This window comes from Lasioglossum baleicum, chromosome 1 (genome assembly GCF_051020765.1).
Source record: "Lasioglossum baleicum chromosome 1, iyLasBale1, whole genome shotgun sequence".
NCBI classification, from domain to species: Eukaryota; Metazoa; Arthropoda; class Insecta; order Hymenoptera; family Halictidae; genus Lasioglossum; species Lasioglossum baleicum.
In genome coordinates, this window is record NC_134929.1 from 17,653,890 (window position 1) to 17,681,764 (window position 27,875).

General features: G+C 42.7%; 1 protein-coding gene across 8 annotated transcripts; it reads right to left on the reverse strand.

Moving 5' to 3' along the window:
* Mondo (MLX interacting protein mondo) lies at positions 1 to 27,225 on the reverse strand. 8 transcript variants are annotated; one of them, XM_076433195.1, is made up of 16 exons: positions 26,932 to 27,225; positions 22,165 to 22,522; positions 12,512 to 12,618; positions 6,291 to 6,364; positions 5,339 to 5,464; positions 4,668 to 4,881; positions 4,466 to 4,561; positions 4,119 to 4,383; positions 3,785 to 4,040; positions 3,227 to 3,406; positions 2,931 to 3,075; positions 2,552 to 2,757; positions 1,672 to 2,135; positions 1,419 to 1,542; positions 1,204 to 1,333; positions 1 to 1,130 (listed from the first exon to the last, which is right to left on the reverse strand). In XM_076433195.1, exons 2-16 carry the CDS (start codon positions 22,503 to 22,505, stop codon positions 1,009 to 1,011), a joined length of 2,850 nt encoding a protein of 949 aa, XP_076289310.1. In that variant the 5' UTR covers positions 22,506 to 22,522; positions 26,932 to 27,225; the 3' UTR covers positions 1 to 1,008. The 8 variants fall into 8 exon arrangements, with proteins under 8 accessions (XP_076289310.1, XP_076289300.1, XP_076289292.1 ...); XM_076433185.1 differs by having other exon boundaries at positions 1,672 to 2,072; positions 2,552 to 2,649; positions 3,509 to 4,040; XM_076433177.1 differs by having other exon boundaries at positions 2,552 to 2,649; positions 3,509 to 4,040.
* Positions 27,226 to 27,875: the final 650 nt, after the last annotated feature.

A 27,875-nucleotide genomic window follows, 5' to 3' on the forward strand; every position in this document is an offset into this window, starting at 1 on the left:
ATCATATACATCGTAGGACGTAGATAACGTTTTATTCGTCAATTTCGGTAAAAGAATATTCAAAGATACGAAATCTCTTTCGAAACAAACTTTGATTACTATTAAAATATACCGACAACGTGTAATATATCGTCGGGTCCGCAAATATTTGTTTTTTTTTTACAAGTGTCTTCGTCTTAAAAGTAAAAACAAACGTTACTTAATGAGAAATAGAACAATTCCAAAGAAACACTAATTTCTCCATTCGGTTTTATAATAACGCAACGTCACAAAGTTTAACGTTTCCGTCGTCGCCGAAAAACAAGCTTAGTAAAAATATAATGGAATGGTTTGCTCTACACATTTTTTCCGCATCTTTTCTTTTCTTGTTCTTTTTCAATGTCGCTGGCACATGTAGGCAAGTACTACAATGAGTTCGATGAATCGGTGAAAGTAAAACGAAGAGTTCATTATCGCAAATTACCTCGTAGCATACAATTTTTTGGATGAACCTAAATAAGACGATGTACACAATCATGTAATAAATATAAATGTACTTGCAGCTTGTAAATCAATGCGATAACACATTTTTTGCTGAAACAAGATATTTAAAAAAAATCTCAACATGTTACAAATCCGCGACAAAACGTATACATACATATATATCTATATATACATGTATATATCCGTAGTACAGAAACAGTACGTCGAACATCGGTTCCATGATTCAAATTCATACATCGTTTCTATTCACACGCACTTCTTTTTTCCCTACGAATTGATGTTACAAATTTCTCAATCACAAATTTAGACGGGAACAAGGGGGGAGCGAAAAATTGCACTTGAGTGGTTACTCCGTTGCTCAACCGCGATCGTTGGCAAAAGGGGAAACCCGAGAGTGTCTACTGTAAAAAAGAGAATGACCGTTTCAAGAATTCTTATCACGTACCTGATCCTTCCTAAACTGGCTTAAACTACGGTAACTTTCGTGTACGCAAACACGTTTCTCGCGGCGAATTCGCGTATTGGTCACTGAGTGGATCGTCGCCGTTCTGTACGATTTACTGCTGCGAGTGCTTCTTCGGGAAGACGACCAGGGTCCGATAGAATATCAGTGGCAGTACACAGATACCTCAGGGAATTCAGAACAGCTGAAAAACGAAAATAATAGTCTCAGTGAATAGAGAAACAAAGAATCACATAAATATTTGATAGGGTCCAAACCTGGTCTGAGATCGACGAGCGAGCAATGCTGCTCAACCCATAATATTGTACTTCTGTATAGATCTTCGATACTCGCCGTTGATACCGAAGTATTGAAAGAAATCATCAAAGGCTCAAGCAATATACTGAACTAAGAATATTGGTCAAGAAATCTACATGAACTTTAAGTTCCCCATGTATTCCTCAATAGGTATGATTCTCTTTGAAAAGGATACAATCCAAAATTTCCAATTTTCTCGCGTACGCGTGCGCACGTACTCGTCAAACATCTCCTTCATTTTGCTAGTTCTGTGTCTAGAAATCGGAGCACCCGTTGCAGGAAGCATAGATTGGCAATTACTGAAACACGATGTAACATTAACGAGGTTGATAAGCCTTGGCATATTTTTGTAGACTATGGATGTTTCTACAGCTTTTTCATGAGTGTATAAAATCCACAGTCGATTAATTAGAGTGAACAAGCGTTACCTAATCGACGTATTAAGGCACTCAATTTGATGTCTTAAGCTATCCATCTCCTCCTTCAACTGATTCCGTTCCGCCCTCAGTTGTCTGATATAATCCGCCCCTTTCTGCAGCATCGAGGCTTTACTCAGCTTTGGGTTTGGATTCTGACTGAGCTGCGGTATCAGACTATGCAGCATATCGAATCCGTTCTTAATGTTATATCTACGCTTCTGTTCCGCGTGAATGTGGCCAACCCTTCTCTGCTCTTTGTACTGTCCTCGTTCCGTTTCGCCCTTTATGTAGCCCCGGGAAGGCGACAGCGGGCTTCCTATACTCATCGGACTATGTAAAGGGCTGAGGCTCAACGCCTGAGGGCTGTGCGCGTTTGAACTGTCCTTCGGCGAGCCGGGGCTATTTTGTGGCTGGTGTGATTGAGTGTTTGTATTTAATAAGATTTGCTGGCTGCAAGCAGACTGTTGCATCGCCTAACATGCAACACAAACGCGCGTCCGCACACGTGCACTTGATATATCATCAATTATATAAGGCAATGTTTTATTATTGTCGATATCAGCGTTGCGCAATCAAAAACACGTGGAATGTATAATTAGGACTCGTGAATACCTTTCAGACGATGCTATCATCTGATTGGGACCGCCCGATTTTAGTCGGACTGTACCAAAAAGAGTTTCACAGGTTCTATTCAGTGACCTACAAAAACATTCATACATACAGATGAAACGGAGTTGTATTTTTATTTGAAAGAGATACTATTTTTACACCTGGTTCAAGCAATGTTCATAGTCAATCAGATAAAATGACTTTAATAAATTTCATCTTTGTGTACGAATACCTTTGTGGGTTACTGTGAGAGTTCTACTAAATATAATGCGAGGCATACCTGCTGCTGAGGCTGCACCTGCACCGCAGCGGTTTGCATCGTTTGGACAGTGATCGGCGTGGTGATCTGGTGGGTGGTCGTTGCCTGTGTGGGCGAAGCTGAAGGTGGAAGCATGGGTAAGATGTGTTTCATAGTGGTGGCTGTTTGGTTCACTCTCGGCATTATATTATCAGCCGGACTATTCATTGTGTATATACCAGATGTGTCTATGTAACGATATTGAATCTCTCATAATATTCTTTATCATCGGTAAAAGGCGTAATACCACGATCGTTATTAGTTTTTTTTTGTTTTCTCTTAATAATCGCGCCTCAAGCGGCGAATACTATAATAGGAAAATTAAGAACCGTGCAAAGAGTACGTTTCTTAGTATACATACTATTCGTGAGTAACTGTGCGAGCAATACATTGTTATTTAGATTTAGAGCGGGATCGCTCGCTGCGGACACTAATGGTGGCGGGTGCATTCTCGGTGCAGTTAGCGACGAGCTACTTCGAGATCTACTCCTCGCTTTCATCTGATACTGCAACAGAAAAAACATAATACCATGATGTGTGATTTAGTTCTCTAAGAGTCTCCTCTTTAAAAAAAACCTGGTCCACAAAGGGTTAGACGCCAGCAACCGGAATCAAAATGCACGCTACTTTCCACGGATGTGTCGCCGATTACTATACCTTGGGCACAGCGAAAACCTCCTCCTTCTCCGAGTTCGTGGTGGGTGGTTGCGGGAGCAGTTTCGCGGGTTGAACGTTTGGCGTAGTGAGATCCAGGCCCGAGGCTCTGCACTGCAACAGTATCGACGATTGCGACGGTTGCTCGGAGGTGACGGACACGACTTGTTGCGTAGGGTGTGTCTGCGGAGCATGACAAATCGATGGTTAATTGCAAACTTCTCTCCCGTCTCGTCTATGCATTATTCAAGCGATCCGCGGAGGAGACCGGCTTATCGCCAGTACCTTGAAATTATTGGCGTTGAATTTACATTGCTGCGCATTAAAGTTCTGTGGCAGACCAGAGAACTTGTAGCACTGTTGCGGTTGAACGACTTTGTACGGCTTGGTGGACATCGGTGCAACCGGTGGCAGGGGTCTGATGGTTCTGTGCTGCGTAGGCACCGAGGAATTCGTTCCCCCGAAATTCTGTTGCACCGTCACCAAGTTCTGTACGTGTCCGCCGATAGGCGATATTTGGTTTACATGGACCGACTGATCATTCATCGGTGGCATCTGCACCTGATTCTGTACCGTCGTCAATTGGACCGCTTGGATCTCCATGGCGAACGGTTGCTGGGACGTTTGCTGATAGCCCGTGCTCTGCTGTTGCGCTGGCCGTTGGTACGTGCTCTGTTGCTGCTGTTGCTGAGGTTGCTGGATCACCCGATTGCTCCTCGAAGAGACCCTGCTTGGACGACTCTTCTCCCTGATCGGTTGACTCGGCGGAGAAGGCTCGTAACTCGACTGCATCGCGTTATAAGTCTCGCTTAGGCTACTGAAATGCGCAACACGTTTCACAATATTATTAAAATCATTGAATACTTCTTCTTAGTTTACAGGAAAGTGTCATTACATATTGTTCCTGAAGGCATTCGTTGGCTCAGGCTGAGTATATATCTTCGCCGTGTACTGAAGATTCTGCATAGTGTTCGATTGGTCATTCTGCGACAACGTCGACTGCGGAGCCTGTTCATTCTTCACCGCTGATTCTTGGCCCATCTCGTTCATTTGATTTATGGGCGCCATCAAATCCAGAACAGGATAGTTCGAGTTTAGCGTACTGTTACGAAACATGTCGTCTTCCTCGGGCACGGGAGGCAACTTCGAATTTAAAAATTCTAGAATGAGATTAAAATAAAATCGATTATCACCTACTGCTCACACTTTCTCTCTTGGTAAGTATTAATCGCGTTCCCTTACCTTGCAACGGTTCCAGAGTATCCATAAAATCGTCTAAATTCGGTTGCAGTGGACCCAGACTGGGCTGTATGAAATCTGCCAGACTAGCTCCGCGCGCTGAAATTTTTCATAAACGATCATACAGATTTTACACACTTCGTTTTCAAAGGAGAGTCAAGAGCTGCTTCGGTTGATTTGAACAATAAGAACTTGGACTAGTTACCAATTTCTCTCGGGTCGGGAAAGTATAGTGGTTGATTCGAACTGATTGTTGAGAATAACGTGTCAGTCATCAGCTCCATGTAATCCTCGTCAACCATCATACTCTCTCCTCCTGGAGTCCCACTGGTCCCTCCATGTGCGTTCCCAGTACCCACTCCGTAGTTTCCGGTGGTTCCTAATCCGTTGCCCCAATCTAACACGTCCATCGATTCCATCTGGAATAACGATGCACTCTACTATGAACGAATCCACCGAATCATTGCAATCTCTTCACCCTACCGTTAACATCCCTCAATTGTTCAGAACGGTGTTAACAGAGTGACCAATCTGATGTTAAAGTTACTTTCCAGCGGTCGTTATTCGTACTCGGGGGGTAAAAACTGCCCTTGAAGTTAGGGTTGCTTACATTTACTCGTTAATTTCAGAAAATTAAAAAAAATTTAGAGGATTATTTAAGCGGCGTCATCCCTAAATTTTGCTTCAGTGTGGACATAGCTTTAGATTAGCTGTTGCTAGTTACTTCGAAAAAATGAATCTTGCTGCTACCAATGATTAATATTATTTTCCAAATTTTCGGCCTTGTCAAAACCAAGAAAGACTTCTGTATGGACGATCAGGATTGATCACAGCAGAGTGAAAGATTTTTGTTGCGGTGTATAAGGGGGTGTGTACCATCTCGGTGCCATCCTTGTTCGTCCAGCCAAGGATCTTGTTGCGGTAGAACATTCGCCATTTCTTGTATTCCGCAGTAACCGCAGCAAGTTTTCGCTTCCAGTATTTGCCCTCTAAGACCACCGCCTGATAAGAGATATAGCTCTTGATTTTACGTTTTGTACAGTACCTACATGTTGCGTCGCGTCGGAACGACGCTCGTCGTCCGGCTCTGGTTGTTTTTCGCGTTCGAAGCGCACGCGGTGAGGCTTGCGCAATCAAGGATGTCTATCGTTTCCTTGACCGTACTCGAATCTCATTCGCTTGTGGACTCAGCGTCACGTAAAGCTTTATTAATACCATATACAGGGAGTCTCGAAAGTAAATGGCGAGTGACACTGCTGAAGTGGAAGAGTCGGAGGTCAGCGAGACTTCCTCCTCACTTCCTCATTGTCAATTCCCTGTTCTACTTTTGAAGGAGCTTGCTTAGAAGCAGCTCCGGTTCAAGAAGTCCCACTCGTGAAAGCTGTTAATAATAATTTAAGGGGGTAGAGTCATTTTTCTGGGATTGCAAGGGTGCGGATGCGCCTTCTTATTTCTCGATAATACAAAGATGGGGTTTTTCAGTAGTCAAAAGCGCTAGATAAAAGATCAATCTAGGCCGTGACTTTTATCTAGCGCTTTTGACTACTGAAGAATCCCGTCTTTGTATTATCGAGAAATGAGAACGCGCATTCCGAACCCTTGCAATTGAAATGAGTCTACCGCCTTAAAGATAATTCAAATAGAATTTGAAGTTATTGGTATATTTTAGTTTCGAAACTAGAATGTGTACCAAAGGAAATGTAAATCCGTAAAGGGAAGCCATTTTTCTGTGCTGTTCGCCACTCGACAGCTTTGAGACACCCTGTACAAGTTCACCACTTGTCAAAGCGGCGCAACGAGCTACAGTATTAATGCTTGATGAACGTACCTCGGGTTTATTATGAGTGTCAACATCCAACGGGGATGCGAACTGGCACACCAACGTGTTCTGCTTCAGTATAACTGAAACGACACGAAATCACATGGTCATCGTCGAGACTTTCGAATCGCGATGGGTGACAATCATCTCGCCGATCTTCGATCCGCTCGACCGGATCATCCGCGAGGAAAATCACGATCGAATCATCGTTTACAGTGTACCGAAAGAATCGCGAGTATTCGTTTGATTTCACAGACACATGCGAATTAGTCTTGAGTATTTGTTATCTGACTTCCATTGTAGCTTTAGGAATCGTTAGTTTTTCGTGAAACAATCCTCTTATTCCTTCTGTTACGTAAAATACAATAGAGATCTTGATTAAGATCGTTCCATTAAAAAAAAAGAAACTCATCTTGATACAAGAAATACAATTTTATCTATCTTACATTCCCGTCAACTGATATGAACAATTATATAATTAGACTGCGGATTTTATGCAGTTATTTCAAAAATGGGTGGGTACAATTTAAAACAGTGGATATGTTAAAGATATTTAAGGACGTCAATGTATTATTTTCAGCTTAATAGGATAAGTAAAAGAAGAATACAATTTTTATTCGGCTCCTGTGTCTTGCAATCAATGCGAACATTTTTTACTCTGTACAACGATCCGCAGTCTAATTATAATCTTCTATCAGTAAGTTGAAGCATATATTTCGACTCGAACAAGTTTGCTGAATGAAAAATTTCCGAACAAAATGAGTCTCGCCTTTTTATCATCTGAATCGTCTCGCACACCTCTGCAAAAGTGGAGGCGTTCTATTTTCGTTTTCTCAGCAAACAAAGGCTTTGTGTAGCCGCGACGCGTCGTCGTCCCGCGGTTCGTTTTTCGGACGAAAATGATTGGTGCATACAAACCGAGTCGGTGCACCGTGTCTCGGGATGGGAACAGAAGATTGAACAGTGCAGTTCGACTAGGGACCAGTTAGCTCCCTCTTAACCTAAGTCCATCTTTGACGTAGTCAATGTAACAAAGCGGAGACGCGGCCGTCCCGATGCCGACTTTCCGGCGGCGCATTTTTAGCGTTAGTCGCGAAATAGTTTCGCAAAAGTTCCGGAACCGTAGGAATTGCTTCGGTGTTGGTTGGAAAAGATACTCTCGCTTCGATCTCCCTTCGTTCGACACACTGTCAGCTGTCGCGCTAGATCACGCTTGTAGCCGTATTTGCAGAAAATTGAGGTTCACTTGATTCAGAGAAGATGACGCTCAAGAAACGTGGAATAAAATTTCTTAAAGAATATAGAGTTTGTAAATTGCAAAACCATTAACGTCATGCGTATGCGAAGGAGCATAAATAAGTATCAGACGTGGCCCAATACGACTACTCGGATTATCCCCACGGTGTTCGGTCGTTCCCCCATACTTCGCAGACTAAAATGGCGCCGGAACAATGGCCGAACGCACCTAATGCGACTCGGATTAATTTTCTAAAGAAACATCCCTTCGAAAAAATTATATTCCACAGTTTCCGATCGTTTTGTCTAAGTAAGAGAATCGTGCCTTGTTCTATTTTAGCCACCGAAATCTTATTCTGAACTCCATTGTACAATGTTCTTTTAATTGCCCATTTTGCCGGTTTGTTTACGACAATTACTAAAATCTTGATACGCGAGATCGTTATCGGTAATTACGATAGAGCGATTGATCACCGATCGAGAACAGTGATCCAGTCGTTTAACAAGCGTACGAATAACGATGAAACGTGCCCTGTGGGTCAAGTCTCGTGTCAACGATCGTGGAACACGTGAGGAAAATTATACGCGTCTTTTTCTCACATATTTCCCCACCACGTTTTATGTAATGCTGCTGAAAACACGCACCGACGAAGATGTTCTTAAGCAACGAGGTACATATTACGTGTTACACAATCCGCGTGGAACAGTATCGACGGACTATTTACAATCGAGTCTCCCATTTATCAGTATCTCCCAACCGAACGTAGAACCTTTCACCCGAAAATAGAAAGAAATTTATTCTCCGGCGAAGACGTTCCAATGACCCCTAAATTTCCATATAACCTCGAGCCTTGCTTCACTGAAATACATATATCTCTCAAGTAAATTCTTATTCACTCGATCGCGGAGTAATTACCAAGAAATCTGTGATCATCGAAACATTCGTCCGCTAATGGCACGAGTGTCAAACAAGCAAACATGTTTGTTAGCTTTTTATCTATCGGAATCCTGTGTAATAGATTTCCAAGTTATTGTGATGTGGCAAAAAGTAGTTTGAAAATCTACTTTTGTGTATGCGTTCTAGGAAAACTGGCTAGAGTGTTTACTCAAATTACGAAGTATCACACTGATTTCCAAAATTCTGTATTAATTTGATTTTTGCAATTATTTATAGTAGCGAAAGTTGGTGTAAAGAAATTCTGTTGGGGTCGTGAGAGACCTCAAGCGTAACGAGTCGACACTGAACCTATCGAGCTATAAAAGCAACTGGTTCATGTTCCCTTATAAGAATGACAAGATTGATTTTATTTAGACTAATCATTATGACATCATTTTTAGTGTTAAGTGTTAAGAAGATTAACAGATCGACAATCTGCTGATTACAATGCTTGAAAGCGGAGGAGGCTGTACGGTAATTTCATATCGTGGGGTCCGAGTGAAAAAAAGAACCGGTATTAGTTGGAATAACAAAAGTCGGAGCCAACAATAGGCCGAGATGAGAATAATCGGCGATTCTGCGTGGCTTTCTAGCGATGATAAATGATCGTGAGACCTTTACACACTGTTCCTATTTGTCGAGTAGCATTACTGCCACGCCTGGTCGCGGGACAGGAGACACGCGCGTCGCAAAAATAACGTTCTGGCAGCGGGTTGATCGAAATGTCAGTGAACGAGGCACGATTGCACAATGGACAGAGGCCGATCGTTTTATTTAAAAGTCTCGCTCTTTTTGCGGCCGCCCATATCTCTCTCTACAACGAGGTGCTGTCTCCGCGGTCTTAATCTTCTCTTAGTGGCAACATGGTAAACAACGTAGCCGCGTGTCCACCAGTGACTCAAACTACGTAGGTCTCGAGTTCCGCGCGTCTAATCGCGATCGGGATTGCTATGACTTACAACTCTGCCTCTCGGACCGGGATTTTTCGAGAGAACCGACCGAGAAAGAATCCTGCTGTGCTCCCCGAAGATTTACCTCGACTTTTTCCCGCCGAGAAAAGAGAATCGATCGAAGCGAGATGTCGAACGAAGGAAGTCGATGCGAAACGTGTTCAAACACACAAGCCGGTCGATTTCTTAAGCTGCGAAGACGGTTTTCGCGAAACTGTCGCCGTACGCCGATGAAGAAAACCGCGGAGAAACCGTGCAGCGGTCTGGCGGGGATTCTTTGTCACTGTCCTGTCACGTGCAAGATATTTCTTTATCTTGTGGAACTACGACGCGTGTGCCTATCGTATCGCCTTATTTTCGCGCGGCGGATATCTTGAATCAATTTAATTTGGCTTTAGATTACGCGGCTTTATCGCGCTACCTTTTGTTTTTTTCGATCGCTCTTCGATGGAAAAGTCGGCTGCCGCTCACATTCGTCATACATATGTATAGAAATATGTGGAGATCTCGGTGTAGATAGGCTGTCGGGTATCGATCGGGAATTGGGTGATTCTAAGTACTATGCATCGATGAAGAATAGACGAATGATGAAGAAACAGTGAAAAACGCAAAGAAAATATGAATGGGTACCTGTCAGAGTTGGGCAGTAATTAATTACATGAGTATCTAATTACATCTTCAATTACATGTGCAAAAGTGGACTATAATTACAATAAGAAAACGGTTAAATGGTCCAAAACATAAAAATTAGTGGTTTAAAAGAACAATTACACTGAAGTAATTGTTAGACTCAATTACAATTACTGTAATCGTGTTAAGTAATTGCAATTACTCCTTTCACAATTACTGTAATTGTAATTGTGGTCCGCAACTACAATTACTGATTGAGCCAACTTAATTGCAATTACCAATTACAATTATATGTAATTGTAATTTTATTTCTGCAATTTCAAGTAATTGTAATTGGTAGTTGCAATTACTTAACGCCAAAATGGCACTTAAAACAAGTAATTAGATACCTACTCAATGGAAATGTCTCAAAAGAACAAACAAAAAGCATTTGTTATATATTATCCGACTCCAACTTTGAAATGAGGGTCATTTTGAAAAGTTATTAGCTACAAATAAATATTTAATGATTAATAAATATTTCCTAACATATGCTTTTTGTTTGTTCTTTTTAGGCATTTCCATTGAGTAAGTAACTAATTACTCTTTTTTAGAGCCATTTTGGCGTTAAGTAATTGCATCTACTCAATTACAATTACTTGTAATTGCATCTACTCAATTACAATTACTTGTAATTGCAGAAATAAAATTACAATTACATGTAATTGCAGAAATAAAATTACAATTACATGTAATTGCAGAAATAAAATTACAATTACATGTAATTGCAGAAATAAAATTACAATTACATGTAATTGCAGAAATAAAATTACAATTACATGTAATTGCAGAAATAAAATTACAATTACATGTAATTGCAGAAATAAAATTACAATTACATGTAATTGTAATTGGTAATTGCAATTACTTTGGCTCAACCAGTAATTGCGGACTACAATTACAATTGCAGTGATTCGTCAAGTAATTGGTAAGTAATGGATATTGTAATTGAAATTACATTTTGCCCAACTCTGGTGCCTGTGTCAGGTTTCTTAAATTTTATAGGAGCGCAATTAGGAAATTATTTTGCTCTTTAACATTTAAAAAAAAAAAACCGTAAAAAATGTTTTTCAGTTTTCAGCTTTTTTCCAATGGAAGAAGGTTTCAAAATTGCGCTCCTATAAAGTTAAAAAAAATTTAAAAACCTGACACAGGCCCTTCTTCGAGACACCCATTCAAATATACAAAAATTTTGAAAGAATCGCGAAGCTTTGATCTAAAAGAACACGGACTGCACGTTTTAAGAAAAACGAGAAAAATAAGTTAAAAATTGAAAAGTAAAATAGCAAAGAACGTCACCGGACAGGCGGAGTAAATGAAAGTGTTGAATTGATTGTGAGTAGAAAAAATTGGGAGGCGACGAATAAACCTAGGAAAAAGTGGGGGAGGAGTAAAATGGACAAGGTAAAAATAGAAAAAAAAGAAGGAGAGAATGGCTAAAAATACTAGTGTACATAACAGTAGGAAGCCGCGTAACCTCATTAGAGGGGCAATAAAAATTCGTCTACTACTACTATAACTACCGTTCACAAATATTAGTTCACCGGCTTGTTTTATGAAATAAGCTGATACATAAACTGTGGATGGAAACTCTGTTAAGCCTCGTCAAACCCTTCGTTTCGAGATGGAAAATCAGGAAGTGGGAGGGTAGACAGGGCCCTTCATTATCAGTATTTTTTGTTCTTGGTTTTCGTGATCAGCGATTCTTGTAACTGGTTGGGAAACCTTCGCGTTTGATACGTGGAATGGGTAAGAATATTGGGACTATAAATAAGATGACGTTTAAAAATAGCAGGTGAGTGGGGCGGGACTCAGGCTTTTCCCGACGATGCTTCCGTCAAGCGAGATGACTCAAAGCGGCTCCCGAAGTCTAGATTCTACCGATCATATTTTAAAATGGCTCTTAACGAACTCGTTCTTTATGTTCTACAGTTTTTCTGCAACCCTTTAGACTTCTGTAAACATTTTTTTTCACCACTCTTCCACCACACTTTTTTCACCACAATTTCTGGAAGTTTGAAGAAAGGGAAAGATTGGATTATTACACGAAATAATTTGGATGGATTTTTCATGGAGACCGGCTTCTGTCATGGGAGATGACCCTCGAACCGTCACTGTTTGCCATAACAACTGATCCCAGAATCGCTCGGGACAGAAAAACGAGAAGAAGAGCGACGTTATCGGGTAGCCCGGGTTATCGCGCGTAACGATTGTTAAAGGTCAGCAAAATTAGGCTTTCGTCGGTGTCACGGTCTTCGTGGTACTTCCGGTCGCGCCGTCATTTTCGCCTGAGACAATTAGAGGATCGAGGATATATCAGTCAGACAATGAAACGTCGCCGACAAGTATTTGCGTTAAAGATTGCCGAACGTTTGTTTAGAGTTCCCGGCGTCGATTCGGACCAATACGAGATTTCGTTTACATATGTAGTTCCTTACACTGCATGTGCCAGCACCTCCAGATCACGTTGTTCAACCTGATCTTGTCCTTCCATCTCAGCCTGATCCCTTTGAACCGATTCCACTTGGGCGATGTCAGTTTCTGTCTGGAACAAATTCAAATGCCCATACGTCATACCCACTGCAAAATGTTCGACCTAATCGGTGTTATAATGTAATGAATAATTAGGAAAATGTCTGTAGGTCAAAAATAATACGATTAAGCCTCATGTTCTATATTAACTGTTCTACTATCTTTGGTGTGACGGGTCTTAACAGCTGGGATTAACTATACTTTGTGACATTTAAATTGCGTTATCGTAGAGATGCAGCTCGCGTCATCGCTTCGCGCTGGAGTCGTCGCTGGAGCCTAAGCTTGGAACTCGTTTCTCTAATTTTATAATTAGACGAGGGTAAACTGCGGTAATAATTTACAAGGGAGATAAAAAAGCTATAAACAATTACGCGTCGCGTGAACTAGATGAAAGCTGTGTTTATAACTATAGCGGGTGTTCCGGGATAATTATGCAACGCGTATTTATCACTAGAAGTACCGTCAAAATCGTATAAATTACAAAACCGCATGTACTGAGACTTTGACATGTGACATGTATATGACATTGGTAATCGTAAAACTAAAAGATTAGTTAATAAAAGTCTATTCAAACATTTTTTAATGAATATGTGCCGCAAACTTTAGTCCCGCGAACACTAGACAACGAGGATCGGCTAGATTCTGTTGCAGCGCTTTTTGACTCATCTTGGCACCCGATTTCCGGGAACGCGAAATAGAATGAGAATGAATTTCATGCAACGAGGGCAAGGTTGTTGTTCAGCGCAGCCCAGAAAATGCGAGCGCTAATTTCGAGGAGGATGCAACGCGGGACAGATGCACCGGTTGAAGAGACAGACAGAATTATCAAGTGAAGTGGTTCGTGGAAGTTGTTAGTCGAACCATCGTGTCACTATAAACGGCTCAAGCCTAATCCGCGAAGCTTTCGAGTGCTCCGATAGATCTGGAACGCGCTTGGAAAATTAATCCAGCTTTATCGGACTTGTTCGAGCAACGAGCTAAGGATATTGCTCAAGATGAGTCCCCCTTAATGAAAAACACATTTCGTAAAACGCATCAACCGACAGATAATTCGAGCTTCGTATTTTAATAAAGAAAAACTCGGATACTGTACGCCGTCGTTCGATACTCGTAAGAAAACGATAAAGGGAATCTCGAAAATTCAAGAGTAGGTACTTCAGATAAAAGTGAATTTACCTGGAGTTCTTCAAGCAACACACGCATTCGCGGCTTTGAAAGTTCCTTAAAATGAGTTCCTATTGGGAAACGTGTTTCGTAAAATTGATCACATTTATCCGATCCCCTGCAGTGTTCTTATGCATGATTGCAATCTGGGGAAAATATAAAAAATTCTAGATCGTCAACAGATTAATTTAGCCCCAGGTCTGAACAAACGGATACTCTAAAATTCTATGCTTTGAAGTTGAAAATTGAACAATCCTCCGGATAGAAGTTAATTTCTTGCAAAAGGAGCGAACAGGATATTTTCTGGTCGACAGGCAAACTGCTGCAGAATTATCTTTGGACACCATCCGGCAGTGTTTACTCAACCATGTCGGAACACTTCGCCGTGTTTATTCAAGTGAAGGAAATCGTGCTCAATTTCCCAGCCGAGAAGAGGGAACAGTCGATTCGAGGATCGTTCGATTTTTGCGTATTGCGGCATTGATATGAACAGGCGAGATGCTCGTTATCAACGTTCACCGATACGTCATCTCCGATCGGAAAGTCAACAACTGGGAACGCACAGTATGTAGAAAGATTTCCACTGACTATTGGCGTTGTTAGGGACGCCGCGCTGCGTACGTTCTCCTTGGCATTAGACCCTGGCCACCCGACTTCCCTAGCCAGTTTTACATTTTTCTGTCGCACGATTAGATAACGGACCGGAGAAACATGGCTGGGGCGACAGATTTTATGGGAAATTTCACGTAAACGCGCGCGTGCTCATAAAACAGCCACGCGATTACGGACGATAGTTGAAAATTATCTGAAAACAATTCGCTTAATCATTCCGTTTATTTCGCTCGATGGAGCATTATGAGTTTCCGATCTGCTAACTCGAAAAATAAGGAACTAAGTAACACGAAAAAAGGTGAGCTACGTAACCAGGTAAATTTGTATTAACCGTGTCTTTCGTTTTCAGTTCCACGAAATTCTATGCTCGATATCTCAACAAACGAGCTTATCTATTTACAGGCTCGAAAACGTAAAAAACGTTGGAAATTAGGTTTCTAGCACAAAGTAGATCGACGATGGATCAATCGTTTATCAGCCAAAGATCGCTGATGTGGAATTATCGAAAACGACGGGTCTGACCGGTTCCCAACGACGTTGACGCGATCTTGGCCCAGTTCGGGAGTTTTCGGACGAAACGAGCGTGACGAGTGAAATCTAATGAAACCGCTACTCGATCCCGTAAAGGCGAGACTTATCTGACTCCAGATCCAACTATCATCTAACAGCGTCTTCTATTAGTCTAACAATTAAGGGATTATAGCGCGAGAGACGATTAGACGAACTCGGGAAGAATTATTCTGGCAAATTGTCGAGGGGAGGCAGGGCAATTACCAGTCACACCGAGATTTACGCTTCGCCGCGCCGGTGCCAAGGCGTGCCTCTTTTTCGGCCAACAGACCGACGGATTTTCTCGATCAAATTAAGCGAGGGTGGATCCATGTTATCAGATAACGCGCCGTTTGCCTGTCGAGCGATTGATGCCCCGCATTCATTCGCCGTTGAAACCGACGACGCACAGTGCATTGGCAATAGAAAAATTATGCAGAATTTATCTATGCGTTTTCTTATATCAGAAAATTCTTTTAAATCTTGTAATTTCATGAACTGTTTACAGAATAAAGTTTCAAGGCATAGAGGAGAATAGTTCCGTGCGAAGTCCAATTGAACAACTTTGGACGCTAATATCTCGACCAGTGCCGTAACGAGGGTATGAAGCGCCTGTGGCAAGTGTCTAACTTGCGCCTCTCCGTAATTCAATAGTGACAACAAAATTTTAATGTAACAAGTTAAATTTTACTAAATGCAATATATTAAATACTATTAACCTCATCAAAATGAGTTGCCTGTATATACAATAATGTATTTGTCAAGGTATTTGTATGAATAAATAATCTATAACCCAAATAAGAACAAATTTTGTTTCATATTCAATGACGACAAAATAAAAGAAATACAAAACATAGGTATATGTTAAAATAATATAATAAAAACATAAAACACAGTTCAGCATATTTTATAAAGTAATTTTTCTCGTTTTTTCATTTGCAAACACATCTATTATATTCATCATAATTTAATGTTTTGGCAACATCTTTTTCAATTGATATTATAGACATGTTTGTTAATCGCTCTTGTCCAATAGAAGGACGAAGGTACGATTTTACCATTTTTAATTTGCTAAACGAACGTTTGCAGGAAGCTGTTGTTACAGGCATTGTTATGAAAATCCTTAATTCTATGTCTAGATTTGGATACGTGTTTTGTAATGAGAGTTCGTCATTTTTTTGCAAGATTTGAAAAGCGTCCAGGCGAACCTCAACCGGGTCGGTATTCTTTGTTTTTCGCCCCAAACCCAGTTGCGCCCGTGGCGGGCGCCTCTTTTGCCACGCCCTCGTTACGGCACTGATCTCGACAATAGACTGCAAAAACAAAATTATATAGTCTAGTGTTGTGAAAGCGACTTGGTGTCGACTTCAAGACGCTACGTCATCAAAGATACATACATATATGTTTCCACCAAAAATTTCAATTGTGATATCCACAGAGTTTTTCAGTACTCTTTTCTATATCCTACAACTTTCGTGTGGAACATTTTTTCGTACATTGCCTATAATTTTCGAGTAGTAGAACGTCGTCTAGGTCTAGGAAACGCACTGCGCGACGTCACAGTGCACCGTTCTTTCCCGAACGAATTCGCGAGACACGCTTATCTCGTGTTTTCCTCCAGTTCCTAAACCCGCAGTTTCTGGCAAATGGATTACGCAAACCAGCGTAATCGTGGCACGTGTCTGCGCACGCATTAACGAACGCGAATGATTAGGCGGAACTGCTCGTCTGAAAATTCTAGACGTATTTTCTTTTTTGGCAAGCAGCGTTTCGCTATGGTGAACAGAAATGGCTTGGGATGCTCCAGGTCTCAAGCGTTCCAAGGTAACACCGCTGGAGGAATTGGATAATACTCGAGGCCGGAAGTATTTGGATATCTTATATCCTTTACGGAATGTTGGACGCAGTATCAGACGCCTTTGCGGTGCAAGAGAATATTTTACTTCGTGACGATTTATGAAAGTCACTACGCAGTGATCACTAGTCACTAATATTTTATATAATTCTAATATTTTATAATCTTGCTTACCAACAAACTTCTTAACGTTATTGACAAAGATGCATTTGAACTTTTCCACAACAGGCTGAATCTACACTACGCACATAACGTGTACTACATGTTTGTATAATAAAAGAGTAAAGAAACGATCATAATTACACTGTAGATTTTTATGCATTTACAGCACTTATAAATGCGAGAACTGGGACAAGTTCGTAACGTTAACGATGCTTGCACTGTTTCCCATAAAACGTTGGCTCTTTTACATCAAATAAACGTACGAAAAAATACACAAACAGTATTTCAGCAGTGAAATATACGAGGGATCGTTTCGATATCATTCAGGAAAGAAAATCGGGCGTAATGTTAGAACGATGGGAGGGGAGAGTGACAGAAACCGGACGGTGACGATAAAATGGCAGCGCGAGGATATGGACTGCAAGATAGCATGTGAAGCTCCGATTTGAGGGGATACGAGAATAGAGAGTTTTCAAATATTCTTTTGGACCTGACAAAACTTGCAAATGAATTTTTAAAAAATCTGGTCTATCTGATCTTGACTGATCTAACACACTATGTAAAAACCTGTTGGACGATCTTCGTGCGAGATCGAAATTCTCGATATTTGTGAAATGTGTGCTTCGTGAAATCCCATAGATTGTTCCGTAAAAGATTGTTTTCGAGAATCACGGGAAGGGAAACGAGGGGAAAACTGTTTGCGCTTGCTCGGTCGCGCTCATGCTCTCGCGAAAGTATGGTTGTGCGCGTGCTCCGATGACGCAGTGGCCTTGCATGATAAAAGACACGTTGTGGAACACAGGCGAAGAGACAGATACGCGCCCGCGCACATAGAGACACAGAGGCCTTTACGGTAATTTAGCTCGATTCACTTTTTCGAGTTACGCGCGAGAGTGTCGGCGTTCGCGGGGCGAGAGACACGCGCTCCGCGATCCCGCACGAGACCTGATCCATGGATCAGTCCGGAAGCCGTCCTAGGCCAAATAAACCGTGAATCTGGATCTCGCTTGGAAGCAACGGCAGTCTGATGCGATGGAAACTATTCTCGATGCTCGCATTATTCGGAGGTACTGAACAATCTAATTTTCCTCTTGATTCAGTGTTCGACGATCGAGGATCTAGGACATTCTAGGATCATCGGTCAGCATCGTACGATGCTCGGGGATCACTCGAAGATGTTTTCAGTGAACGATGCTTCCCGGATATCCATGAAATACATATAGATAATTGGACAGAATCGACAGAATTAAATTCAATTCTAGTTTCATCTGCTGCTCCAGACCACGGACAGCGGAGTCGTGTGGTTTGTAATCGAGACACCGAACGCGTTCATACGGTTACGTTATTCGCGAAAAGAACGAGCATAACGGCGAGCCCGTTTAATATCTCCGGGGCGAAATTTCTCATTGATTCTGCGGTTCGAATGTTAACAAACCGAGTCGACCGTTGTGCAGTAGAACGAATGAGGAAAATAACTGGAGAATTTTCTTTCAATATTTTCCACGAGATTTCAAAATCGTCCGTACCTTTCTCGAATTAAATTTTGTTTCATTATCCAAAGAAAATAAGCATTTCAGTTGTTATTTCTCAAACGTGTCCGAAGGATTTGAATTGTTTCAACAATTTGTCTCACGCTCGAAATGGAAATTCTCAGAATATATTTTTCCACAGAAATTCATCGAGCGAAAACGGCCTGCTCGACGTCGATTCGAGGCAGCGTGCGGGATTATTCGAGCCCTGTCGTAACAACGTGGCCGGGGCTATTATCAAGTTAAACAAAGAATCAAATGGTATTAGCGGCGGCTCAACAAGTGTCACCATAATGTATGCGTTGCCGTTTTACGGCGAACGAATTAGGCTGGTGACAACGCACAAATGTTCGAAATGTACACTATCGTCCCCCTGGAAATCGGCAATATGTACACGTATCGATGACGGCCGATCGAATCGCTAACCCAATAGAACGTTTGCACGCCTACCGTCCATTACTGAGGTCAGTTGCAATTAGCATAGGCGATATCATCGTTTGAATATGTACAATCGCAAATATTTTCTTCTAAATGCGAGCAACAGTTTATTCCTGCCGGCAACATTGACCCGGCGGAAAGCTGAATTTTTTGCAGAAGAGGATTCCTCCTTTTTTACACTTGTGCTACCGTTTATCGTCTTTGAACACTTGGTGTAATTCAATCGAGACATTTTTCCTACTGCACTGTCATTTGAAATGGTAGCTTTTAATGCGCGTCCTTGAATCTTACGTTTTCCATCGTTTCAATAATTTTGCATTTTGATCAATCGCGTGCATATCTTCGTGTCTAACGTCTGGTGCAGTTAAGAAATGTTTAATTCGCCGTATTTTGTACGGCAAACATATAAACATTCGCTGGCTGATAATAATCGTTCGTAAGATCTCTGTTGAGTTTGCATTAGGATCGTATCAAATACAGTCGATTATTGTACTGTCGCGATTTCTTATGAAACTCGCCTTTACGAAACTGTTCTCCATGTTGTCCCGTAAAGTACGACGTCCGAAAATAGTTAGCGAAGATATAATCAGTCCCGGGACCCTCGGAGTCACAGTTAGGTACGCGGTAAACAGGCGAGCGCGGGCGCAACAGGTGTACCAGCAAAGAAACTAATTGGCTGTCCTGTTCCTCGCTGTTCATCATGCAGTAAGTGGCCAGAAAACAGTCCCGTGTACGTTCGCAGTATCTCGAGAGGCGAAGCCTTAATTTTCTAACATTCTGAAGAGCTGTTTCGTTACGTCAAGCAAATTATTGATCGGCCCGATAAGATATACAGCGACCGACAGAAGTTTCCGGCCAGACAGTCCTTCACTTTATATTCCGGAAGCAACCAAGCCTCTTCTTCCATTTCTTAAGCCTTAGGAAATCATAAACTACGTTTCGTTGTTTTCCTTCGCTCGCCACGGTCATCCAACATTAATTAACCTTTTGCACTCCGCTGGCGCCGCTCCGGAGACATAATGATTCGCAAGCTATTTATGACAGTAATCATATTTTGATTTATATTAAAACATAGCGAACTGAGAAATATTTGCGAGTCTTTCGGAGAATTTTAGAAAAGTGGATCTCTCGGACCGAAAACTTTTGCACGTCGCTGTATTTCACTTATCAGCGATTTATCTTTGATTCGAATAGCAACTGTGGTCCTGCTTAGGACATATTCGCAAGAAATCTGATAATCTCCAGCTGATAAGAGCGTCGGTTATCATAGGGAAATCCAGAAACTCGGCGGTTTTATTGTTTTGCTTTTCCGACAGGCGCCGTAAATTAAATTTACGAGGCTGTTGTTCAGGATGGACGCTCGGTTACGTCACCAAGACAATAATAACCCTCTCTTTTCTCTTTCTCTCTGCTCTTCTCTCGTAGATAAAAATATAGACGCGTTTTCATTTCGCACGCGCGACCAATTGCAGTTCCGACACAAATCATCGTCAATCGATTAAACCTCACGTCGCGAACGCGGAACAACAATAGCGTTACGGTATCGGTTCATTTATTATCCAATCCCGATTACCGATTTAAACCTATACCGCCGCTTCGAGAACGCCTCGAGCTTTTCCCGGTCGACTGCATTGGAAACGCTGACTATAGCGCGATTTCGCGTACGCGTGCGCCAGGTTGCATAGACCCTGCAGTGTACGTAATGATTCATCGATTCTACAAGATGTTTCTGCGTGTCTGTACAAGCTCGAACAAAGACGATTTCGCTGACACTTGCGCGTCTCGAGAGTTCGACACCGCGCGTTTAGACGCTGATTTGAAAAGCGTCTGGAAACAGGACTCTACGACCGCAGCGCTCCCGACACCGCGGTGATCATTACGCATTCATAGCATTCGCAGGTTTGTGAAACAGAGGGAAACATTTACATTAGCAGACGTTAATGACATTTCTACTTTACGGCCATCGTGAGAAATAACTTGGTCGAGGGAACAAACTATCCCCATGATCGCCAAGATATTATAGCAGAAGGATAATTTCCACGAGGAGATAGATCCCCAATCTGACAATTAAACATCTGAATGTACTCGATTCCGCAATCTGAAAGAATCGCGTTCAGCCTTGGAATTTTGGAGTTCGTCGCGCGTGTAATGGGGACAAAGGTGGCTCTTGATCGACTGTTCTAATTATCGTTGTCCGATGACTATCGTTCGGCGATAATACATAATAAGCTAGTTTCATTAAGCAGAAGTGTTACCACTCTCGACGGAGGCGCTTTTTAATCGAATCTCGAACACTGGTAGCACGGCCGGGTAATTCGGCAAGTGCCGCGTGGACAAAGTAGATGTGCGGCGTTGCCATTCTCACGCCCCCACGTTCATTATCTCTTCGACAGCGAGAAAAAAAAGAGATCGAGAGGGAAAGAGAAACAGAGAAGAGGACCGATGCTCCCGGTTTGCCGGGCGAAAAATTTCGCCGCAGATAAATACGCGACAAAATACATTTATTAATAACCGGCAGACGGAGATATTCGGCGTCTGACCGATTCGCCGTTAAAAATACCCGAAGACGGATCGTCGGTCGCTGATTAAATTACTAGCGGTTCGGTTCGGAGACGCGTCGGCATGATTTATTGTGTTCGCAGCGAACGGGGCGTTTTCTCGCGGAACGAGAGCAGAAAGGTATGCGCGCTGATAAGCGATTTACTGGCGCGATCGCGATAAAATTAAACAATTTTACGCGGCTGCGTTCTTGGAACGATCGGAAGAAATTGACCGTATTCTTGAAGCGAAAAGCTTCGAAAAGGAGAACGGAAACTGCCGCGACGGCAGCCGAAGAGCTTCGCTGAGGGCGAGCTTAATTGCGTTGTTGTCGTGTGGTTCTACGGCCTCTTCTTCATTAATTCAATTGTCCGTTATCAGCCAGAATGTCGGCGGTGCGGCGTTTGTCCGGTTGCCGAGCTCGAAATACAACTGGAATCAACTCTGGCCTACTAAAACCGCGAACGAGCCGGTCGCAGAACATTGCAAAACGAATCAGGGGTGCGACGATAGTGTGAACCTTATCGGAGACATCGCGAACCTAAGTTCCAGCTCCACGGGATCCAATTCTTCCAGCGTGTATTGCGAAAGGAACGATGTGTGAACGATGAAATGTTTGCGAGATGGACATCGATGCATTAAAACTACCGATCTCGATTTCTCTATGAGACACAAGCGACATAATGAAAACCGAGGGAAAAGAGAAACTCACCTGTAGGCGAGGGACATGCACTGGAACAGCTTGTTCAAGGACGTCTCGATGCTGAGCTGCTGAGGACTCTTCTTGCTGTAGAAGGTGCTGGCGAACTTCTCGTGAAGGAAGCCGAGAGGCGTGATGATCGCCATTCTGGCGGCTTCCTCGTCAGGTACGGGCACAGCGAGCTCGTCCTCGTCGTCCTGGGCCTCCGCCTCGAAGTCCGAGACCATGAAGTGCCCAGAGTGTATCGCCTCCCTGCAGTCCCTCCCAGCCTCCTTCCCGGCCCCAGGGCGATGAAAACTCTGGCTTGGCGTCGTCATCGTCAACGGTTTTCTGTACATCAGTTCGGCCTGCATCCCTCTGTGGCGGCACTCTGCGGAGCACAGTCACTTCGGAACGTATTCGCGAAAACAAGGCCTGCTCGCCGATTTAAACCGTTCGTTGCTTTTCAGTAGTCTTTCTCGATCGTCCGCGAGAGTTTTTGAGGAAACCAATTGTTCTAAAGTCAATTATGCGCTCATAACAATCGTTAATCCACGCCCACAACCAGTGCTTTGATATGCAGAAGCGTGGGATCCGATCCTCTAGATTTTTAACACATTTCACATCAACTAAACAGAGTCAGGAGGTTCTAAGTTCAAGCATTAAGTGAAAATGAACAGCTTTCAACTAAAATTCTACTCAACACAGTAATGAGCTGTGCATAATAAGCAGGATCGATTTGCAGTAGGTACGATTGACTGGTACAGTAGTATGCTAGCAGCAAAGGAGCTACGACAGAGAAATCGCGCTACTATTCCGCGACAAACAAAACAATCGTTCCCGGCTTAGTGACTGCTCTTGCTCTTTGTTTTCCGCGCGAATGCTCCACTCGATCGCGGAGGCAACGAGATGGAAACCGATGCAGATTATGCGCGATGGGCTTTCCCCAGGTAACAACGATCCAGAAAGCGAGTTTGAAATTTACGTGGCTAGGCCCGGCGGCTAGCCCGCGAACGCGGAACGAGGTCGCTTACGCGGAATTCAGCGGTATTGGTCGACCTCGTTTCGCGAAATCACTAGCTGCAAAGTCTACGCTCGGTTCCGATAGAACGAGTCCTTTCTGCCAGACACAACAAACCGTATTTATCGAGTTGCCCGATAACGGTCGAATACTCTGCTCGGAGTGCTCCTATCAAGCCACTCGTTAACCCCCACAATAATTACGGTTCTGCAGCACACGATGTCGGATACGCGTGAACCAAGTCTACCCTTGCTTATGCAATCGGGTCAAACAAAGTCTCCAGCATCGACATTAACAAATTTTCAGATTTCTATCGCTTGAATCTGCCTTTACATCCGAATGCCATTACTTTAAGAGATACCGTGACCCGATAGGTCGACGCTTCGTTTTTAAGAAATATATAGGACAAGAGGTGTCCGAATTTTCTCCCCTGATCAATCCTCGTTGATCTTTGTCAGGACAATTACACGGATGCGGTATCCGGTTTCAGATCTTAATCGCCTTTAGCTTTGTGAGAAATTACTTAACCCGATATTTCGGCTTTTCAAATTTTATTTCCCGATCAATCATCGTAGATCTTCATCGCAATTATTTGGGTCCGAACGCACCGTTTGGCTCCGCTTGCCAATTTCAGTGACTCCGCGAAGAGATTCGTAAGGAGATGCACTTCCGGTGCAGGCCGGCTGATACGCGCAATTAATAACACATAAATAAGCTCGACGGCCGGTTGAACGACCACGGATCGCTAAAATCGCAGTCGGAACTGCGACCCGGTTTCCATGAAAGTACAGTCAACACGCCAGAATTCAGAATGGTCAGTGACTTCGCGCCGCGGAACCCGCTCGCCTAAAATTAACCGCGGTGCAGATTTTGCGATCAAGCTCGCGGCGACAGCATGTCGTGTATTCCCACGAAACGTATGATAATGGGCGCGATTCCGAACGCTTGTCTTCGAATTTCACGAGTCCCACGCGTCGCTTTTCGAAAACAAGACCTGTTGAATATTAGAAAGTTTGTAAGGCGGGAATCCGATGGCGGAATTAGTTAACGCGGTCGGCACACGTGTAGATTCGAATAGCAACTATGAAAAATGGGTCTCGCGTTCAACTAAAGTCGTGAGCCGGCTGTAAGAGGTCAGAATGTGTTCTAATTCTTGTCTTCTAACGAATGCAGGCCTATCTGTACGTATCACTATAACATTGTTCATAGTACAGTATAATACTTCATAATAATAATATAATAATTCTTGTTGCTTGTATGTATGTGTGAGCTACTATTTGAAAGATAATCAAATCAAATAGCTGTATCTGTATAGAAGTAGTATGAGTAAATGAAATAAAGTAAAAAATTTTAAAAAATGCATCTGACCACTGATAGAGTGCCTAGTATAGTTCCCAAACCTTTCTCAACCGACAGCCCTCTTTTCCAAAATTTCTACCCGGAGAAATGATGGTAATTTTTATGTCCTGAAGAAATAGGTTAAAAATAAAGTAGTCGGTTGGGAAATTGCGGCGTGAAGTTGCGAATGGGTTTTTCCAGCGTATCGTTTCCGCGAAAAACGAGTAGCTACGTCATAAACCAATCGAAGATAGACGGGAGTGATTTGTACTAGTGGGTTACGAGGTAAATGCAACTTTCCGCGTACTTTCGATCCCGTAGTCGCAATCGATCGAGGCTTTTTGCGAAATTATTAGTATCGTATAAACCGAGCCAGCTGAAGGACCTTCGAAAGGCTTATACAGAAGGTCCGAGCAGTGTCGGACGGATTTAATATGCGGCACATGTTGCACGCTTCTAATAAGAGCGCGTGCTGCGAACCTTCACCGAGATGCATGTTACGAAAACGCGTGTAACGGAAACCAAAGTCCACTCTAATGGGTATCATAAATTACAGGTTAATCCATTACAACCGGTTTTTCGGGGATACAAGATTTTCACCGTTTTATCGAACAGCTGGCAATATTTCTTTCTCTTTCTCGGATTTATCGTGCTCGATACCAACCGTCCCGCGAGGCTTCAAATATACTAATTTTTATTATTATATATTGTATTACCGAATAATTCAATTAATTCGATTGCTCCGTATCGAACGCACCCGCGACACTGTCAACAATCGTTAAAATTATCGTCGGTCAATAAATAAAAGCGCGAAAGATATTTCGCTGTTCAATAGCGCAATTGTGAATCTAAAAATAGAAGAAGGAATCTACACGGTTAACAAATTAATTCTGTACGCGAGCGCCGCGGTTTTGTTTGTTTTTTTTTTTGTTAAACATTACATGTGTACTTTTATCCAAACGGATTTCCTCTGCAACAATTCCATTCAATGAACGCTTTTAATATTCCATGACATTGTTATCTTAAAAGTGTAATGCCCTTTCGCCCCGGTGTCACATGGTATCGGCGAGAGGTTAACCGCCTTATCCACTCCGGACCGTCAAGTTTTTTTCCTTTCCTCGTGGTTCGAAAAATTCTGATACGTTCTGTTCGCGCCGCCATTTCGACGATTTTCTTCCGGTGGGACACGCGGGACTCCATCGATAAATTCGGCTCTATCGATAAATTAGATAGGACAGGATTATTTCGTGATCGTACAAGAGAATAACGCGTCGCGTTCGATCAATGACGTAATCGTGAAACGCCGCGCGCGTACATGATCCATAGTAGCGCCCCTAATCTTCTTTTCTTCGTAACGATACTTGTATTTCTATGGAACGCGCCTCGACCCTGCACAAAAGAGACATTACTTGTTCCTCCTCGCCTAATCTTGATCTTGATCTCCAACGGCCGGAGTACACGAGAGACAGCCTTATAGCAGTATGTACATACATATACATATATGTATATGTATACGTGTACGGACCGTTGTTTTCCTTTTCAAGGGGACACCGAGAGAGCCCTTTCGGATGGGCGCACCTCGATCTATGTATTATGCAACCGTAGAATGTATTTAGGTACTGGTCGCGGCACAAACAAAAACATTCTGCTTCGCCCACACGTGCGCGTGTCCGCGAGAAACGTGTTTTTCAGCCGTGGAAAACATGGCCGCTCCGATTACATCGCGATAACATCGACGTATTTAAACAGCCTCACGGAATAATGAAATTAGAAAAGTTTTCACGTAACACGATAACAAAATATCTAGTCATTGTTTGCCATCGACTCCGAAAATCTTTTCTATCGCAACGAAACGGAATATATAGAGGATTGTAGTCGGCGCGGCGGGTGCGTTCGATTACACGCCGAGACAACTGGCGTTTTCGATTTAATCTCGTGAAAATATGCGCGGAACGTTATAGCGATACGAGTCGACACAATACATTTGGCAATGATACACGCATGGCACCTGTCACCGCACCGAGAGCACGGTCTAAACTCGACCGAGAGTAGCTTCCGTAGTGGCTAAGGTTACGTTTTGTCTTACCCTCCTCTTTGTTGTTCATTCGGTTTCTCGCTTTAGAAATCGAGCCTAACTGACCAGTCGCGGCAGCGTGTTCTGTCGCAATGTTTTTGTTGTAGTGCAGAAAACTCGGGAAAATCCCGACCGCGTTTAAAGAGCGCGTTGGAACGAAGAAACTCGGTTAGTTTCGAAAATATGAAGAAAAGAATTCGTGGACGATCAAGAAAGCGATCGAAGGACTCGCTCTATATGGCCAGATACGTTTTACATATTCGGTGGATGTGCATTCTCTTGTTGTATATGTACGCGTAACACGGCACTTCTCTCTAGACTCGCACAGTAGTCTCCTCCTCGAGTTTTCTCTCTATCTGGCACTCACCTCTCTTTCTCACTGCGTGTCACCACTCGTTGTCGATACCGTACACACCGTTGCTATTTCGACGGCAATTTTAACAACCCCTCCGGACTAATATATTCCCTGAATCCCGACCAATATCGTCACACTCACGCTCGCCGTCAGGCTGGGCCGCGCGGCGCCGCGCCCGGACGAGGCCCGTACGCGTTATTAGACAGCATACGCTCGCTCATACTGGCAGCGACGCCATTTGCACGAATCCGCGTCTACGACGGACGACGGCTGATTCTCTGGCGCACAGCTGACAAGGGGCGCGCTTACTACCGACCAATTACAAAACGCCGTCGAACGTGGCGCCGTCTGCTAGACGATCCATAAATACAACCACTTCTCGATCTTTGTTTCCGCCTTTTTTTCAAATTCTTCGCTTCCTTCTTCCCACCATGTAGAATCTTCATTTACTTTTCACCTAGCGATAAGATCAAATTCAATATCACTGAGATGATACGTATTACGTTGTTGCACATGAAATGTCTGCCGTTACAATGCAAATGTTACATGAAGTATTCATTAACCCTTATGGAGTCAACCAAAATGTATAGATTATTTAAAACCTTTCTGTATATACTTAACATGTTCGTACAAATTCTTATTATAAGACTATAAATGAATATATTAGCGAGTAAAGAATGGACATTCAGAGAAATTTTTGAATATTTTTTAAAGGAACATTAACAAATTGTTGAAAGTAGTTGACTACACAAGCTTTAAGAAATGTACTATCAGAGTCTACAGACTTGTTAAATCTCATTTCGTCCCTAGCGCATCAATTTCACACATTTTTCACGTAAAGAAACTTTATTTTAACATGAAGTACAGTGACTCCCACTAATATTCGGACACTCTTAAAAACACCATAACTTTGTAAATATTGGACTATGCGATTTGAACTTTTTTGGAAAGCTAGA